Source organism: Polypterus senegalus, chromosome 16 (genome assembly GCF_016835505.1).
Source record: "Polypterus senegalus isolate Bchr_013 chromosome 16, ASM1683550v1, whole genome shotgun sequence".
NCBI classification, from domain to species: Eukaryota; Metazoa; Chordata; class Cladistia; order Polypteriformes; family Polypteridae; genus Polypterus; species Polypterus senegalus.
In genome coordinates this window covers 76946076-76966329 of record NC_053169.1, presented here as the reverse complement: position 1 = coordinate 76966329, position 20254 = coordinate 76946076, and the positions used below count along the sequence as shown (strand labels likewise).

General features: G+C 38.8%; 1 protein-coding gene across 1 annotated transcript in view; it reads left to right on the top strand.

Moving 5' to 3' along the window:
• commd1 (copper metabolism (Murr1) domain containing 1) overlaps window positions 1-20254 on the top strand; it is a 96523-nt gene that overhangs the window by 24365 nt on the left and 51904 nt on the right. The window contains exon 2 of the mRNA XM_039738720.1: window positions 13101-13382. Within this exon, the coding sequence (XP_039594654.1) occupies window positions 13101-13382 (282 nt within the window). The remainder of the gene's footprint in view (window positions 1-13100; window positions 13383-20254) is intronic.

The window sequence follows — 20254 nt, the reverse complement described above, 5'->3', positions numbered from 1 at the left end:
TGAATTTTGTCAAGCTTGTCCAAGATCATAATCATTTCGCTAAACTCACAGCAAAGCAAACCCCATTGGTTTGCTCATCGCTACTCAACAGAAATGTAAAAAATTGATATCAAATTAAAAGAAGTTTTTAGTTGCAGTTATTGCTGGTGAAGGTTCTGCAACCAAATATTGAGACATGGGTAATTACTTTTTCACATGGGTGATACAGATGTCCAATAACTTTATTTCTTATGTGTTCACTCATGTTTCCTTAGGAAAAGACTAAACACTGTTTCATAGTCTACATAAAACCAAAAATAAATAAATAAAATAATCTGATACTGCAGCATTTAATTAAAAAAAAGGTAATGATATTTGAATATTTCATTTCAAGGAACCATCAGCATCATTGAAGGTCATGGAAAGCTAGAGAATAGAAATGTCTTCAATCTAGTTTTAAACAGTTCAGTTGAGGGCGACTCTTTAATATAATTAGGTATAGAATTTGCAGCAGCTGCAAAACCCCTGTCCCCTTAGTTTTGCACTTGGTACAAGGGACAACAAGTTTCAACTAACTGGTAGATCTAAGCTCTAAGGATGGCTAGTGTATAGCACACAATTCAGATAAATAAGAAGGAGCATCCAAGTACTAAATTAAAAACTAGCAGCAACATTTTAAAATCAGTTCTGAAACAGGTAACCAGTTAGAGAGGCTAAAATTGGACAAACAGCATCAAACAGTCTTGCCCTGACCAAAAAACCAGGCAACTGCAACCTGTGTATCAATGATTTGCTGATTCCAGAATACAACAAGTTGCAGTAATCAAAAAGAGAAAAGATAAAAGTAACTTTCTCAAGATCACTAGGAGATAAAAAAAAGGTTTAACTATGGCTAAAAAATGAAGCTGGAAAAACAACTCTTGACCACAGAATTTATTTATTTCTCAAAAGAGAGGTTACTATCAATACTAATAAAAGGCAACGCCCTCACTGACTCACTCACTCACTCACTACTAATTCTCCAACTTCCCGTGTAGGTAGAAGGCTGAAATTTGGCAGGCTCATTCCTTACAGCTTACTTACAAAAGTTGGGCAGGTTTCATTTCGAAATTCTACGCGTAATGGTCATAACTGGAACCTATTTTTTCGTCCATATACTATAATAGACGTCTGCTCGATGGCCGGAGTTACGCCTCCCACGTAATTTAGTGCCTGCCTATATAAGGCCGTCCGTCAGCGGCAATCCAATAGAAACACTGCTGCTAAATATTCACGGGTGAAGGACTGTGCTTATGCAGACGAAGATGAGATAGTCAGGGTGGGGTTTGGCACAAACTCAGCGAAACTGCGAGAGAAACTTTTAAGTGCCGGGTCTTAGCTAACATTAAATACAGCCATGGACATCGCGAGATGGCACCAGCACAGCTGGGAGCCGCCGATGCATGTACACCGAGCGGCTCATGTGAACTAACGCAGTGCACAGACAAAAAGCAACAGTTCCAAAGAGTGCTGACCAAAAACCGAATTACACAATTGAGAAGGCAGCAAAAAAAATATGAAGCGCCTGACACATACAAGCATATTCATAAGTGCAACTACTGCGGAAACAAAGCACACGGTGGAAAAAGTCAATGTCCCGCTAAAGGAAGACAGTGTAAATCAAAACCCGTGCATGCAGTGTGTCACGTCTCAGATAAAGAGGAAGACGAGCTGTTTATTGATGCAGTAAGAAATGAATCGATGAATGAAACCTGTTATCTTTACAGCGATTGACAAACCACGGAATGTAACTTGAACACAATACATCCTACAAATATGAACCTGATTGAAAGAAATAATGATAATCAAATCCTTGATGGCAGCAACACTCATAACACTCACAAAACAATTACTGTATATTGACAATCATGTTATGTTATTTTTAAAAATTTCCCTTTTCTTTTTCATAACTTCTTTAACACACTACTTCTCCGCTGCGAAGCGCAAGTGTATATATATATATATATATATATATATATATATATATATATATATATATATATATATATATATATATATATATATATATATATATATATATATATATATATATACACACCCGATCTACATACTCTCAAATAGACAAACCACACGCTGTGGCGCAATGGAAGAGGCTTCGCCTCTAGTGCCGACGTCCGAGGTTCGATTCCCGAGAGGGGGTACACTGAGTATGTACGCCTGATGACCCCAAAATTGGGGTGAAACACGTGTTGTGTACTCTTTGCATTATTTCACAGTAAAACTATTTCAATATATATAAATATACATACATATATATACACACACATACATATATATCAGTGCTTCCCGATTCATTTTACCTTCGCATCCCCTTATGCGGTTAATGCAGAAAGACAGATCACCAATTGAAGCTTTATGATTAATGGATACTTTATTCGCCATCAATGATTGTTTTGGTAAAGCCATACTCAGTGTAATCATTAGATGAACGGTAAAAAAGTAAGAGCGAGGGCAGGGTGACTTATTGAGGCACGCAGGTGAAACCACAATAGCACACGGGCTCGGTGTAGTGCGCGTCAACTCAATCTGAATTGCGCGAACACATTCGAAAAAATATCTTTTCAAGTTCTATTTAGTCGACACAAATATCTTTGGTTGGAATGTAAGGCGGATTTACTATTTACATTTCTATGGTGAAGAAAAATTTATGCAATGATGCCTACATTTAACTTACATTCCTACCAAAGACATTTCTGTCGACTAAATAAAATTCCTTTTATTTAAAATTTAAATAGAACTTGAACAGATCGATAGTTCATAATATCCACGCAGACTTGCACTTAAGAGCGGGAGTCATCCGTTTTAACAAGCACCGTATTGCACTGATACGAAATAGCCTGCCCATTTAATTATTTAGGAATGGATAAATAAATTAAGATTTTGTACAAATAATGTTTTTCATTTTTCTTCCTTGATGGATTCTGGCACCCCCAGCAACAGTTGCTCGCACCCCAAAGAGTGTATATATGTATAAGTATATATATGTATATGTGTGTATATATATATATATATATATATATATATACTCTATATATATATATATAGATAGATATTGTAAGATATGGCGGCCATGTACCCGCCAATACCCCCAAGCCGCCAGGTGGAGCCCTCCTTGCAGCATGGAGGTCCCCAGAAGACCAGCAGGGCATTATGGACCATGTAGTTTTTGTGCACCGCCCTGCTGGATGCCATGGGGCCACGAGAGGGAGCTGCAGGGAGGACGAAGAATTCTTCATGCCCTATGACCCGGAAGTTCGTCATAGGAAGAGCGGCGGGCTTCGGGTGAGAAACATTATTTACCCTGACCGGAAGGAATAAGGACTTGTGGACTGTTGGGAAGGAACACCTCCGGGTCAGGGAATATAAAAGGACTGTGGGGCTCCCAGACGATGAGCTGAGTTGGGAGGCAGGGTGGCTAAGCGTCTGGGAGTGGAGGATTTGTTATTGTTCATTGGAGTATTTGGGAGTAGAGGGTGCTTTGTGCACTTTATTATAAAATAAATATAATTATTGGACTTTTACCTAGTGTCTGCCGTGGTGTCTGAGGGTGCAAGGGTGCGAGAAGCATCTTAATCTGTTACAGTTAGCTCGGCAGGATTCTCTGGCCGTCAGTTTGGCAGAGGACCTGAAAAATTTATTGTGGACAGAATACCCGGGAAGACAGCGTCACAACACACACAGGAAAATCGCCAGAAACCTCATCTTTATCAAGTCCGTCATGGGAAGAAGAAGACAAAGCAGGCGCCAGCAACAGCGGAGGTCTAGCGCTCGGCATTGCCTGCGCTCAAGAGGAGCTATGGAGCGGCTACGCATTTCGGGAGAGATTTCCGGAGGAGGACGTCACCGCGAGGTATGTACGGGAATGTACTGAATAATCTTTTAAATTAACACATGATGTCCCATGTACATACCTCCCAGATGTCCATCCGAAGGCTCTGCGGAGGCAGAAGACCGACCGAAGGCGATGGCGCGCTCTCATTCAGGCAAGCGAGTAACCCGAAGCACTTCCGCATTACGGGTGCGGCGAGGACACGTGACCTACCACAAGGGATTCCAGGAAGGGGCGTTCCGTATCCAGCTGTTTGTGGCCGCCCAAGAAAAGACGGACTTGAGTTTTTGAAGGGAAAGGGAGGCGATCAAGTACCGCTATCATACAAAAAGGGTAAGGAGGTCCGGGAAATGATTGATCGGTCCGTCGATAAATTGATACAGACGGATCACAGTCAGCCAAAAGCGGCACCGCGGTCCTCCGAAAAGAACTCCAAATCCCAGGCTCCCTTGCGGGACCTGTCTGAGCATGCCAGGAGCGGCCGTGTTTATTGGCTCCCACCGGAGGGTAAGGCTAATGATGGCTCGAGCATGCCTCCGGGTGAATTAAGTAACTTTTGGGCGTGCACGAGCTGGAAAAGTTGCTTCAGCCCGTGCACAAATTTTACAGGTGGTGGAGACAATAAAGAAGATCACTGGGGATCTGGGAGCAGCGGCCGAAGCGCCTTTAAGGAGGGTGGATGAATTCCTACGGCGATTTGGTCAGGAGTCTCCCATTATGATTGATTTGGCGGTACAGGTGAGTTTTACGGTACCGTACAGAATAAGGGACACAGAGTGGCGCGGGCCCTTGGTTAATTAGTAGCGGGTGCCAAGTCACACGAGCCCTAAGCGAGTGTGGTGTGATGACAGAAGGGCGGTGGAAGCACTGATCGTACCAGAGCAGCTGAAAAGTGCTGTCTCTCGGGCGATGCGGTGCTGAAGACGCCGCCTCTGGTTTCTTTAAAGTCAGCGGGCATGCAAACAGCAAAGAGGCTCTCTTTCTCTAATAGAGACTCAAGCTGTCGCCGACAAGTAAGCAGGAGATCCCGAAATACACCGTGGGTCTCCTGACAAGGTGGGAAAAAGGGCGGAGAGCAGCGAGGCGACCAGAAAACCCTCCTTGGCGGGGGAAAGGGTGGAGCTGACCGAGTTCCGAGATGTTTCAGGTCTCGAAAAGAGCCAACCAGGAGGACTTGTCGGTGCTACAATTGCCAGCGACCGGGTCACGAGTGGCGCCAATGTCCCGGGGAGACAGGAGGTACACCGTCCCCAAGGTTTGCTCGAGGACAGGGCAAGCGCAGTCAGAGCCCGGATGGCGCGTCCTCTTGGAGGAAGACTTCCCTCTCGGGGCAGGCGCTCCGAATCTTTATAATTCATCGCTGGGGAGTACTGTAAGATATGGCGGCCATGTACCCGGCCAATACCCCAAGCCGCCAGGTGGAGCCCTCCTTGCAGCATGGAGGTCCCCAGAAGACCAGCAGGGCATTATGGACCATGTAGTTTTGTGCACCGCCCTGCTGGATGCCATGGGGCCACGAGGGAGCTGCAGGGAGGACCGAAGAATTCTTCATGCCCTATGACCCGGAAGTTCGTCATAGGAAGAGCGGCGGCTTCGGGGTGAGAAACATTATTTACCCTGACCCGGAAGGAATAAGGACTTGTGGACTGTTGGGAAGGAACACCTCCGGGTCAGGGAATATAAAAGGACTGTGGGGCTCCCAGGCGATGAGCTGAGTTGGGAGGCAGGGTGGCTAAGCGTCTGGGAGTGGAGGATTTGTTATATTGGAGTATTTGGGAGTAGAGGGTGCTTTGTGCACTTTATTATAAAATAAATATAATTATTGGACTTTTACCTAGTGTCTGACGTGGTGTCTGAGGGTGCAAGGGTAGCATCTTATTCTGTTACAATATATATATATATAGATATATATATATATATATATATATATATAGATATATATATATATATATATATATATATATAGATATATATATATATATATAGATATATATATATATATATATATATATATATATATATAGATGTGTATATAGATGTATGTATGTTTATGTGTGTATATATATATATGTATGTGTGTGTGTGTGTGTATATATATATATATACAGTATATATATATATGTATATATATATATATATGACAGCAACACTCATCACTCACAACAATGACAAAACAATTACATTGACAATCATGTTACGTTATTTTCAAAATGTTTCCTTTTCTTTTTCATTACTTCTTTAACACACTACTTCTCCGCTGCGAACCGCAGGTATTTTGCTTGTCAAAAATAACCCCAAGGCTCTAAACATGAGGTCTGCAAAAGTCCACGAAAGTGGCTATCAGCACTTCAGTTTTATTTTGATTAAGATCGAGAAAAGTATATAGACCTGCATGTCATCAGCATAACAATGAAAAAAAAAAACACTGAAGTTCTTAAAATTAGCATCTATAGGATGGAGATATATAGAAAATAAAATAGGACCAAGAATGGATCCCTAAGGAACACCACATTTAATGGAAGACAAAAAAGAAATTAATTAAAAATTTTGTGTTTATGTTCACTGTCTACAAGCAGCTTTTTTGACTTGCAGGCCAGATATTTAGAGGAGATTAACAGCAACACATAAGCATGTCTTTTTATGTGGATGATGCATGCTTCAGTACTCTACAGTGAAAGAAAATTAATATTTTTGTGAAAAATCGTGGAGATGGAAGAAAAGATTCTATTATTTTTTTATATGCTATTCAGATTATTAGTTCCAAAGTTATGCACAGACTTCATGCCTTTAGTACTCTGAATTGATGGAACTAGTGTTATGGAAATTGGAAAATTTATAGACTTGCTGGTCAAAGATAAAGAAAGCATAAATCAACATTCACTTTTTGTTTGGCAGAGGAACCCACTTTCCCTAAGTTATAGTAGCTCTAAGGTAGACTTTAAAAAGCTGCATGCATACTAACAAGTTGGGTGTGAATACATAAGACAACAGTCCAATGGTATTATTTTGGTAAAGTTATGACCTGCTGCATTTAAATCCATTTCTTTGATTTCTAACACATTACAACTAATTCGTAAGAAGAACTCAGATTATGTTGTTTATTAGAATATGGATTTAGTATATGTTGTTAAAACTGATACAATGTGTCTGATACAATGTGTTGTATGGAAGTTGTTCTATAATTAGATATTATATGGTATATAGTTCGCTAATATTGGAGCTTATTTGTCCATTTCCTGAATCTGCCTAATCCTGGTTAAGGGACAATTTTGCTGTTTTCATGTGCTATCAGAGTATTTGGACCTCCAAGTTGTGACATTTCAGCTTTGCACCTTCAGTGTGTTCACGCACATTTCCAATTGGATTATTCAGAGAAATTAGAGGTTGCTGTTGATTTGTTACTTAGCCTGCAAAAAATGCAATCAAAGATAAATTGTAGTTTTTTTCATGGTAATAAAGCACAAGCTAAATTTATTAAATTTGTTTCAATCTGATCCAAATGCTGTTTCACCACATAAATGGAATTTCAGGCAAACTAGCATATTCTTTTTATTTTATACAGTAGATTAAGGTGAAAGGTCAGCATTACGTCATAACTTAATCAATATAGGTAGCTTTGTTTTCTCTGAATTGTTTAACTTGTAACTCCAAGTTTGTAGTGTTTTCACGTGGAAGTTTGTATTTACCTTCTGCCTGTTAGCACATTTACACAGCATTAGAGGCAGGACTATGACATTTTTAAGTGCAATCAGTAGAGATGTTTAAGAGGTAATTTGCAGACTTTCTTAAATAAACTAAAAATTTAATTTGATCAAAATAAACAAGTATCTTTATATATAATACACTAGCGTGGCTGTTCGTTTGTCTGTCCAGAATTTTAAATCACCTGTAGCTCACAAACCATTTGACCTATTGACCTGAAATTTGGTACACATATACTACGTGATGCAGCCAGCAGTGTAAAACTTTATTCTAGTAAAGACAAACGAATAGATAAAATAATAAATGAATAGAGATAAATGGAGTAAAAGAGGGGAGAGAACCTGCTTCCTCAATTTAAATGCTTATTCTAAAATGTTATTGATTACATCCTACCTGGTTTTGAAAAAGTTTTGTATAGATCCTCTTAAGTGCGAATTTGATTTTTTCCAGTTTCAAATACTATATAACATCAGTTACCTACTGACTTAGAATAGGAGAGTTAGGATTCATCCAGTAGAGCAAGATAAGTCTGCGCCAGTAGTTTAGCAAAGGCAATTAAAGTTTGTTTGTCCTTCTGCACTTTAAGCCCATCTGGAAGTACACCAAACACAGCTATTAGTGGATTAGTAGGGATTGTGACACGAGGGCTGTCTGACACATGCAGAAATCTAATTGGGTTCCATGGGGGCCGTCAGGGGGAGGTGCAGCGCCATTCACTGAATTTCTACCACACCTGGAAGTCATTCTAGGTAATCCTGATGAACCACCTGGAGCACTCCCATATGCTGAATAAAAGGGGCCACCTCTCTCCATTCGGAGAGCCAGAGTCGGGAGGGGGTGGATGAAGCTTGCCGGGAGAAGAGTGGAGGCAGAGGAAGAAGGAAAGGAAAAGGACTGTGTTTGATTATCGGTGCTTTGGACTATATTATGCTGAGGGGAGCGAAAGAAAAGAACTTCCTGACAGTAAATAAAACGTGTGCTGTATGGCAAAGTCATGTCCTGTCTGTCTGTGTCGTGTTTGGGCGGCTGTACATGCCCCTGGGCTTCATAACACGTTGAACTACAGACACATGGAATATGCTCCCAAAATAGTACAGCAGGCATTAGTACTTTGCTGTCTTTCAAAACATCTTAATTTCATTTTGGAGCAATTAAGTGAATAGGATTATTATAGTGGATGGTCTGTTGCTATCAAAATTGTTCTAATATTCTTTTGTCACATGATTTTCACCTGGTATGTTGGACTCTTCCATTGAGTCAGCAGCCTTGTCTACTTTTCTGCCATCCTGTCTTCTTTTTTTTTTCCCGCTCTGAGATTGTTTAAGAATTTTAGAGTGTCACAGGAAGCAAAGGTCTTTCTAATTCTCTGGTACTGAAAGTGTTTTTTTTTTTATTATTATTTATTTTATTTATTTATTTTGACTATCATTTTTGTGGTATGGCAGTTTATTTGCCAAGGGCAAGATATTACTACAGTGAATGGTATACGCTACTTCTAAAATCATTGGATGCCATGTTCCCTTTAAGATCATACTAATACACTAAAATGTAGACCATCTATTTACTGTAAATACTCTACTTCTAGTAAGAGCTGTCAGATGCCCGTAACCATTAATATTCTCACCTTTAAAAATCAGATTTTTGTTTATTTGGCTATTTGAGGGATGTTGGTATTAGCTATTACTTTTGTTGTTATGTTGTTTAGGGGAAAAAAACGTAAAGGTCTTTTCAAGAAACAATGAATGTTAAGAGACACAAAATTCTGGTGGTATAGCCTACATCAGGTGTGCGACTGAAAAGGAAAAAGCAGGTTACATACGGGATATACTGTAGGAGGGGACTTAAAGAACAAGCCAGATGAGATGAAGGACATGAAAGATGAGAGATAGTACAAAAAGCCGCCATTCAGGAAAATTAAGGGAAAGAATAAAATGTTACTTATGTAAGCTTCACTTCCGTTTTTCTTTGAGAGGTGTCTTTAAAACCTTATAAAAGAACACAAAACATTAAGGGAGAGAAGGGGAGAGAGATCAGTGTGACTATGATCAAGATATGTTAAATATTCCACAATAAAATTAATCTTTTTTTAGTGTGATATAAGTGAAAACTTTCTTTTGTTTCCTATACATTTTTCCCTTTACCTCTACCACTTTGAACCAGGTAGAACCAGGCTAATTCTATGCCTGTGTTATGTATTTTCCAAAGCTTATTGGAGCTAGCTAGCTATGAAACTCTGCAGTACAATTTTTCAGTACTTCTGTACATCCATCCATCTGTTATCCAACCCCCTAACACAGGGTCACGGGGCTCTGCTGGGGCCAACACAGGGCGCAAGGCAGGAACAAACCCCAGGCAGGGCGCCAGCCCAGTGCAGGGCACACACACATACACCCACACACTAGGGACAAATTAGGATTGCCAGTGCACCTAACCTGCATATCTTCTGTACATTGCAGCAACGAATGATATACTGTGTACTGTAAAACAAGAGAGAAGGCAGAAAAAATAGTTGGGGATTCATCCTGTATATTATACATGATTGCAAGCAAAAGTAGCTCCAGAGTGATGTCTGGGTCAGCGTCTAAATAGGGACAGGATAGGAAGGGAGGTTGCAGGGGAGGAAGAGGCGGGTCCGTGAGGGTTCAAGCCAGAAGTGAGGTCAGAAGGAAGCATGGCTAGAAAGGGAGTGCAGGAATTGGTGAAGTTTTATGCGGGTTTCTGTTCAGGTGATCTGCAGAAGAGAGAGAAGGAAGGTTAGTGTTCTTTATCAACCCATTCCCTCATTTTTTTTCCCTCGGTTAAGCCCTTAGCCTGCCTCCCAAGCACATGTGTGTGACAATACTTTACAAGTTTATAAATAAAGACTTAAGATGTGGTTTATAAATGTATGTATCTTGCCAAGGACTCGCAAGTTAATATAAAAGTTACAGTTAAATTGATATTCCTAATAACATAATATGCTAAAGCCAACTTAATCTAATTTAGGGTCACAAAGGGCCGGTAATAAATATCCATTCTGTATCACTTGCATTTGGCTTTGGTGTAAACAATCTGTAGGTATAATCTGTTTATAGATTATCATAGAAATTTTCATGTAGCACTTCAGCAAAGAAGGCTGCAGATGGACTAATTGCCTTTTGACCTGGAATTACACACAGTGTGCATTCGGAATCAGTTTTCTCAGGTTGCCAGTCTCTTAATTAAGAGATTTATTTAGTACAGTTAAATTATAGGACAGCAATTCAGGAGTTTCCTCCATGTTGTCAGTTGAAATTGCAGCATTTGTCATGCTTAACAATACAATGAGTTAGAGAACCTTCAGCATTCCCATTTTTGTACTTTGACCTGTAATGTCTTGTATTTATGTAGTTTAAATAAGAGTATTTTTTTGTCCTTCTGAGTCCTCTTTTTGAAATATACCAGTTTCACCTCGACATTTTAGATTTTGATAGATTTTTTAGATCTTTTTTCTTGAAAATGATCCATTGATATTTTAGGTAAAATGGTCTAATATGATCTAATATGATTTGTCTTTATTTCCGCCTAAACTTTCAATAAGGGTATATAGAGTTTTAATATGCTGCATATCAACTATGTGTATTTAAACGGATGTACATGTATGTAAAAACTGTTATATATTTGTCAAAGATTGTTTTATGTTTTCTTTTATCTACAGCACTGGTGTCGAACTCCAGTCCTGGAGGGCCGCAGTGGCTTCAAATTTTCATTCTAATCATCTTCTTCATTAGTGACAAGTTTTTGCTGCCAATTAACTAATTTTCCATCCATTTTAATAACCCTGTTTTTAAGGATTCAGTCCAATTAACTTCTTTTGCCTTAGTTTTAATTAACTTGATTCAGGCCTCTTAGTTGTCTCTTTTTCCTTAATTAGCAGCCAAATAATAGTGAGACACAAAACAAGCCACCACATGACCACCTCACCTGTGTCCATTACACAGTATCTGAAAATAAAGAAAAGTGATGGTTTTGGGAAGGTTGATCTCTCAGGACACTAAAACATTAGAAAAATGTTCTTAGAAAAAAACAGAAAAATCAATGGTTTTCAAAATGTCTGCTGTGGCAGAATGAGAACAGCAACAAGCCATGGATTTAAATAACGGGTTTAATTAACAGCAAGAATCAGCTTCTCATTAAGAGATTGGTTGAAGTCAAATTGGTTGGAGTGTGAAATCCCAGTTTAGCTGGTCATCTGTTGGCTCGTTTCACATCTCATTTCTAATTTGGCTGTCATTAAATGAAGAAAGGAATAAATTTAAAGGACTGAATCCTTAAAACAGGGTTATTAAAATGAAGAGGAAAGGAGTTAATTAACAGTAAAAACTGGTCACTGATTAGGAAAAGGGTTAGAATGAAAACCTGCAGCCACTGCGGCCCTCCAGTCCCGGAGTTTGACACCCTTGATCTACAGTATACAATGGAATCTCGGTTTGCAAATAACTTGGTTTATGAGTGTTTTGCAAGACAAGCTAAATTTTTTAATAAATTTTGACTTGATAAACTAGCGATGTCTTGCAATACGAGTAGTATGGATACACTTTGTCTGCTGAGCGTCATGTGATCACAACTGAGCTGATGGTTCTTCTCTCTCTCTCTCGCTCGCCGCGTCTCTCTCTCTCTCCTTATCTTGCTCGCTCGGGCGCATCTCTCTCTCTCTCTCTCTCTCTCTCTTCTCTTCTCTTGAGGGCAATCGTCTCCTATTCTCCATCTGAGTCTGCGTGCCTCACTCATATAGTCAAAATCCGTACGAGCATATACTGTTTACTATAGCATTGTGACTGGTGTGTGTGTGTGCGCGCACGTGTGTGCTGTGAAGTGCGAGTCCCCGTCTTGCGCCCCAAAACACGAAGCTGAATCTCAGTACTTTAACAACACCAGCTTTATTCAGCTTGAAACAGCAACAGCGCGGTTATTTGTTGTATCCGGATCTTTATAATGTTCCTTGTATCACCCATCGACGGCAGGTGCTTATAGCATGTCCGCGATCTTTTTGGATACGCTTTTACAGCAAACAGCTACGGCACTGGGAGACTGCAATTGCTTTGGGATGCTCTTCCGCGTGTCGTCCCGTTGGGTGGAATCCCACAAGAGTTTAGAAACTCACTCACACCAGCCATGATTCTTTCTAAAGGTAAACTGCAGGTTAATTTGTTTTATGTATTTTTACTTTATATTTTGTAGTAATCCTTTTTATTTGAATAGTTTTAGGGTGTGGAACGAATCATCTGAGTTTCCATTATTTCTTATGGGGAAATTCACTTTGATATACGAGTGCTTTGGACTGCGAGCACGTTTCTGGAACGAATTATGCTCGCAAACCGAGGTTCCACTGTATATAAAATTGGTGAATTAAGCTGGTTTATACGTATTGATAAAATTAATGAAATGACATTAAATATAGGTGCATTTTTGTAGTAATACACATTGCTTAGCTCAAAGTTGTATCAGACTGTCCCATATTCCCGTGTTGATTTTTGATGTTCATGGCTTCTACTGTTTTGCTTTTTTTCAGTCTGTTGCATCTGCAGACATGGACTTGAACCAGCTAGAAGTATTCCTTACAGCCCAAACTAAAAAGCAGGGTGGGTTAAGTCTTGAGCAGGCTGCAGTCCTTTCCAAATTCTGGAAGAATCACAAAAGTAAGATCAGAGACAGTGTCATCAACCAAAACAGATGGGAAAATGGCTTGTGTAACATCAGCTGGAGGGTAGACCTGAAAACACAGTCAAGGAATATGGATCAGATTAATATTCCTGTTGCTGTGGTAGAGCTGGAACTTGCCAAAAGTGGAAAGGTAGGATAATGTTTAACTTAGCTAGGGAAAAATGTTATTAATTAATTGCCACTAATCACATTGCAAAATTGACAATTGAAAGGAGCTTTACTATCCAGCAGTTGTTTTAAAAATGTAAATAACATTGTCTTGCAATTGCAGTAGTGAAGGGAAGGGATGTCACAAGAACCAGTACAGTACTTTTTATATCAAGTTGATACCAATGTTCCAAACTAACAGTACAAACGTTTTTACAGTATTAGTAGTACTGAGTGTGATCCAGTTTTGCACTCATGTGTGACTGCAAGTGAACAGATTCCTTTGGAAGGCACAAAAATGTGAGAAAACCAAAAACTGTATATCAAAATGGCTCCAGACTTTCCTGAAAATTCTTGGTGTTCAAGGCCGAATCTCAGCATGGGTAGGCATTGTGTTTATTATTTAAAAAAAATCTAAAACATACACACACACACAAGCATTTGTTATTGATACTTTCAATTTATAACAACAAATGGGTGGACTTTTATAATCTTGGTGGATTTCCTCATAGGGTTAATGAAGCATAATATCACCAAGGACTACCTGGTTTCCTACCATGCCCATATTACAAATTTACTCCTTGACATTTACTCCAGTGACTGAAAAATAGTGCTTAAAGTCAATACTAAAAATAAAAATTCAAACATTATATATGTAGTGTTGAATTAGTTAATTCCAAGGTCATTTCAGATATTTTAATTTAAAAGCACTCTTTAAAGCTGTTTTTGTAACAAAATGCTTTTAAAATCTGATTTGTCAGTGAATCACTCTGTTAGGTTTGTACCATTATCTGTTTTAAGATTTATATTTGCATCATTAGCTGGTTAAAAAACTTAAAAAGAGCAACATTTAATGGGTGAGTTAAATTGATTTCATTTTCAGATTTCAACAAAATCCTCGAGCTTTAATTTTACTCATTTGCCCCCCCCCCCAACATTTGTTTAAACTTTCATTTCTTGCAAGAAATCAATTTGTCAGCTTTATGTTAATCCATTATTTTAGAACTCCTTTTAAAGCACCCTTTGTTGAGCTGTTTTCATAGTATCTTACGGTATATGAGTGATTAGACTTTACTATTGCTTAGCCTTTGTACTATTCCGGAAGTGGATCCTAAATGTAACTGTTAGACAGCATTACTCTCACCAACATACTTTTCTGATATATTATATGTACTTTCACTACATTTGTCATGTTTCAGGGATTATACGAATGAACATTAATTAGGCTTCAAACGCCAAATGACACAAATTTAGTGTTTGCATATCTGTATTTAGCCATTGTGGGGCATACCAGCATCCCAAACCCAACACAGACAGACACCAAGCACAAGTTCAGTAACACATATTGGCTTTATTCAGTCGGAAATATTGAAATTGTTTCCCACCAATGCATAGTACAATGAGTATAATATTTATAGCCCATAGCAGTTCTCATCTTTCACTTCCTCTGTCTGTCTCCTTTCACTTACACTCCTCCTCCAGAAAGCTTTGTTGCCCTCCCCACAACTCTGGCTCCCTGAATTAAGGGAGGGAGGTCCCTTTTATGCTGCACCCGGAAGCACTTCAGGTGGCCCATCAACATAATTCGGAAGTACTTCCAAGTGTGGTGAAAGCCTGAGGTGTAGGGCTCTGTCGCTCCTGCAGCACTCTTGGTAGTACTCATGGAACCCAACAGGGCTGTGCTGAACTCCAACTGCTTTGCAGCCCTGTGGGAATCTGTGGGGGGCTGCAATCTACCACTCTGGAAGAGGTAGTGCCCTGTGCATGTCCGCTCCCCGGCCTTTCTACTAAAGAGCCCAAGTCATTTGTCACACCATGAAGTATATTGTTTTGCTCAACCTGCTAACTGACATAATTGCAGTGTTTTTTTTCATGCAATACAATTTATTTTGGTATTAACAAATGGAGCATCTCATTTCATTGCCAGTGTGGGCAAACCATTGCACCTTGTCTGAAATTTGCCTCCATTTTTACTTGATCCAGCCGTTGTTGGCACTGCCAGTGGACAAAGTTCTGTAAACATAACAATGCATGGTGTATGCAAAATTTTCCCATACTCCCCCAGCCACCCCCCATGGCAGGTCAAAAAATCAATGGACGTTTGACAAAATGAAATAAATTTTGCGAAACGTTACTTTTTTAAGGGTTGCTGTAGGGCATAGTATTGAAAAGCATTCATCCTCTTTCAACTTCATGACACTACAAGTTGAACAAATAAAACTTGCATATGATCAGTCACATTATTGCATTCACAAAGCCAGTGTAAAGATGGTTTTAGATCTATGTAATAGGGCAATTGTGGCAATAATGAAAGCCTTTGTGTATCCTTTTTTTTTAATAATAATAATAATAATAAGCATGATTCCCATAGTCACTTACTGAAATTCATCAATTAAAGAATGCTGTGGAGAGCTCTCAGGATCTTCTGTCAGCGTTTCAGTTGTTCCCTTAAAAATCACATAATGGAGAACTCTGAAGTCCAGCCAATTACAAAAAATAACTGTCCAGTTGAATTAAATGATTATTGTCCAGTAGCCCTTACATCACTCTTGGCAAAATGTCTGGAGTAACTGGTTCTTGCTCACCTTACTTTACAGGTTGGTTCCTCTTTTGATCTGTTGCAGGTTGACAGAACCATTCAGTGGAGGATGTGGTCACAACTGTTCTTCATACCAGTTATACATTTGGAGAAACCACACTTCTTTGTGAGAATACTATGTATTGACTGTACTTCAGCCTTTAAGTGTATGACACCTAATATCCTCTTCAGTAAACTTTACTATTTATAGGTGGACCCCTGCTGTGCCCTATAGACTATGGACTTTCTCCTTAACAGGAAGTAGTTTGTTAAGGTTCAAAATTATGTTTCTGCAGTCCATCAAACATTAATAGGAGTTCCACAAGGCACAGTGATCACCACTATACTCTTCTCTATCTATACTAACAGCTTGAGAGGATCTGGCAGAAAATGTTTAGATGTCAAGTTTGCAGATGCTACTGTATTGATTGACACCATATGGCACATTTTGAGTAAGAGGCGAAGAGGATACAGAAATAGTGCCGGGAGCAGAACCTCTAACTAAATCTGAGTAATACAAAAGAGCTGCTCATTGATTTTAGGAAGGATGCTGAGCTAGTGCAACCTTAAGGGAGAACAAGTTGAGCAAGTTAGTAGCCTTAAGTACTTGGGAACCATATTGGATAATAGGTTGAACTTTAATGAAAACACGCAATGTATTTACAAAAAATGGCAACAGCACAGTTATTTGAGTACGTTGAGGAAAATTAACAAGTTAAGTTGCGAGCCATGTGGCACGATTACGCGAGATTGATCCAGCTCACAGGATCCTCATTGTTGAGGACCAGAGCAATTGGACCAGGCCAAGAGAACACCCATGTAACACCTGGCTTTGGCAGATAGATGGTCATTTCTGGAGGGTGGGATTGGACTGTGTGTATGCCTGGAGGATTGCCAACCAGGACTCCTAGCTGTTTCCTCATGTGGTGGGGGTGGCAATGTACTGTACCAATGCATGCTACCCAACCTGACCTGATCTGCCTTTCTGTGAGCAATCATAATTGTTGAAAAAATTGCTCAACAGAAGGTAAAAAAGAAAATCAGGTTAGATTATAAAGGATCAGAAACACTACTTGAATAGTTGTTTCGAAATTTTACCTCCTGGGAGGTGGTGCTTGCTGCCAAAATTTGAAACAAATTTAAAGAACACTGTACAGTATTTATAATTTATATGTGCCAAAATTGGATATATTTGATTGGATCAAAGGAAATTTCCACCTGTGGACAATAAAAGTATAGTAAACTAAACTCAATTGGAGAGAGTTCCACTGGTTTGTAGTCATTCAGACAGTCCACTTCTGTTTCCTGAGGCAAAGGGGTAATGATTGTCCTTTTGAAACTGGGGTAGGGCAACAGTTTCTCTCAGTGAAATATCAAAATGTCAGGTAGTTGGTCGCTTCTAGCTCCAGCCCCGAGTTAAGTCTAAGTCGGTACTTTCCAGTTGAACTTTGTACATTTGAATTTAATATTTGCCCATTCATCTTTTCTAGTTTCCCCAAACTCAGTCATGTTGTGCAGGATGCATTTGTGGTGGTGTTGCTGTAATTTTATTATTAAAAATGTAAGGAAAAATCTGGACCGTCTCCATACTTTCCTAGTATGTGCTTATCAATTACTTTGCCCAGTAATCTGTATACTAACCAATCTGTAGGTGAAGAATAAGAAACATTTATGTGACTAATGAACCTCATGTGAAGGCTTTTACGAAAGGTACATTTTTTGATTCCTGTGTGCATTCTGAAGAGAGAGTTAAAATATAACTGGAGGTGTGAGTCCTTGGCCCCCCCCAACCCCCCACAGGTGAAACCATAAGGCCACCCATTAGAATATTTTATTAGAATAATTGGGGGTTAGTGGAAGGAAAAAGTTGAGAGGTTGTAATCATCTCTTCTATTTTCTCATTAAATATATTGGCTGGAAGGACATACAGTATCAGAATGAAAACATGTTCATTGAGCAGAATTTTTGACTACATAACATGTACTTTCATAAATCAGCTATGAGTACCATTGCCTTTTATCACCGTGATTGCCCACTCCTAGTCTAAACAGTATCCTCTTCACTTAAATAGAGGACCTTCTGAGTGGTAGACCTTAGGCTTGAAAGCTACACTTCTTACCAGTCTTACTCTGAGCTCCAGAATTGGCCAGAACTGTGTACTCAGCCCATTTATTTTTTCCCCTTTTCACATGCAGTTGGATTGCTAACCCTGACACAAACTCTTATTTTCACATTTATTGACTGCTGAACAGTAGTGGCACTGATTACTTGCCCAGATAAAACAGCCTTGATAGAGAAGTTAAACTCTTTACTGAGTGGTACAGTGATAACAATCTGTTACTCAGTGTAAATAAAGGAGCTTATTGTAAACCTTATGTAATTTGAAGAGTGTCATGCTCCTATTGGCAATAATGGGACTAGTGTGAAAAGAGTGAGTAGCTTCAAGTTCTTAGGCAGACACATTAGTAAGGAGCTGTAAAAGTTCCACAGCATCAATACTGTTTACAAGCTTTACCTTTTGAAGAGGGTAAGGAAAATCCTTCTGTCCCCTCATGTCTTCAGTTACCTTTTATAATACTGTTTTATTGTATTTTCAAAAGCAAGAGCAATGCAATGGCATTCTAATCCATCAAACATAATAATAATATAATATATACAACCAAAAGAAAGAGGCAAAAAGAACAGAGAAACTGACAAAAAGAAGAAAACATCTTTTGGATTAAACAATAAATCGTTTACAGGACAGATATACATATTCTAAAGTGATATTAATAAATTCTTGCCAAGTTTCATATCCTCTAAATGAGAATTTTATTTTTTCTGTTTTGAGATACTATAGAACGCTGTCAACTTTGATGAGTGAAAGTGACCATTTTATTTCAAGTCGTATTGCATGATGTATTTGGAGGAACATTACAGGCAAAGTTAAATAAATAAATAAGAAAGAAAAAAAGATACTTTATGATGCATTTATTTATTTCTGCTCACATTTCATTCGTACATTTATTTGCTCATTTATTTATAAAATTTTGTCCAAAATATTTCTCCATACTTATGCACACATTAAAAAGTAAGCCAGCTTGAAAATTATTAGAAAAGTTAAATGATCATTAAATATAGGGGATGCTGAGAAATTAACTGATTTTATTTGCAAGTAGTAGGGTTGACTACCATGATGAGTTATTCACAGTCTGTTCAAAATGTTCTTTATTCGCCTTTCAATTTCTTCAAAATACTGCTGCAAGAATCATCGCAAGAGCAAACAAGCATAACCATAAAACATCTGTTGTTACACACCCTTCCAATTAAATCTAGGACTGATTTAAAAATCCTCTGCCATAGATATAAATCCATAAATGGTCCTAAGCCTTGCTAAGGTATCTGAACTAATCATTACTTAAAATAAGGGGAATTTAAGATGCGAGCCTACTTAAGACCTGCCCACCGACTCACTTGAACTGATCTACGACTTGCTCTGAATAAATCAGGCAGGTTTGATTTTGTCTTTAGTCATGGGGCAGATTCTATGTGCATGAGACCTGACAATCAATGAATGCTCATCCAGAAGTGCAGTACTTATTGTATAATGCAGTGGTTAGCAAGGAATGCATTTGTCATGGGCCTCACAAACAGAAGAGATACTCATCTGTGTGATGTCATATGTCAGTGTTGCTAGGTCTGGGGTTTTCCTACCAAGTTATTATTGATTGCCGTAAAAAATGGTCTTTTGTGGGTTGTCGTTTTTTAGACTACTTATCTAAGTTCAATGCATTATTATTATTATTATTTTTTCTTTTCAGTCCTCTACTTCAGTTTATTACTATTTTTTATCCGCCCCTTTCCTATTTGCACTTGTATACCTAGTCTATCTTTGTAAAATTTCTGAAGGGGGATATGTTGTATCATTGTATACAACCCTACCCCACTGGGCTTCGATGGTGTGTATTTAATCTGTCACTTTCGATGCTGCCCCCCACTTTCTGGTGTTTCAGTTTAGCTACATCAGGTATTAGGCTATTTTTGGGGCAACTATGCTATTTTTAAGATAACCTTGGGCTATCAATTTTTCAAGGACCAAGCCACTCTGTTATGTATTTTACATGATTTTGTAATTTATAAAGTTGAAGTTGCATTTTTCCTCTGAATCAGTTACACCTCTCTAAACTGGCACTAAGTAAAGAATAATACACAAATATAATTTGAATTGGACTGAAGATTTATATTTGTAATTTGATACTGTTGCATTTTGTTGATGTTGCTGTGTTTAAGTAATGTCT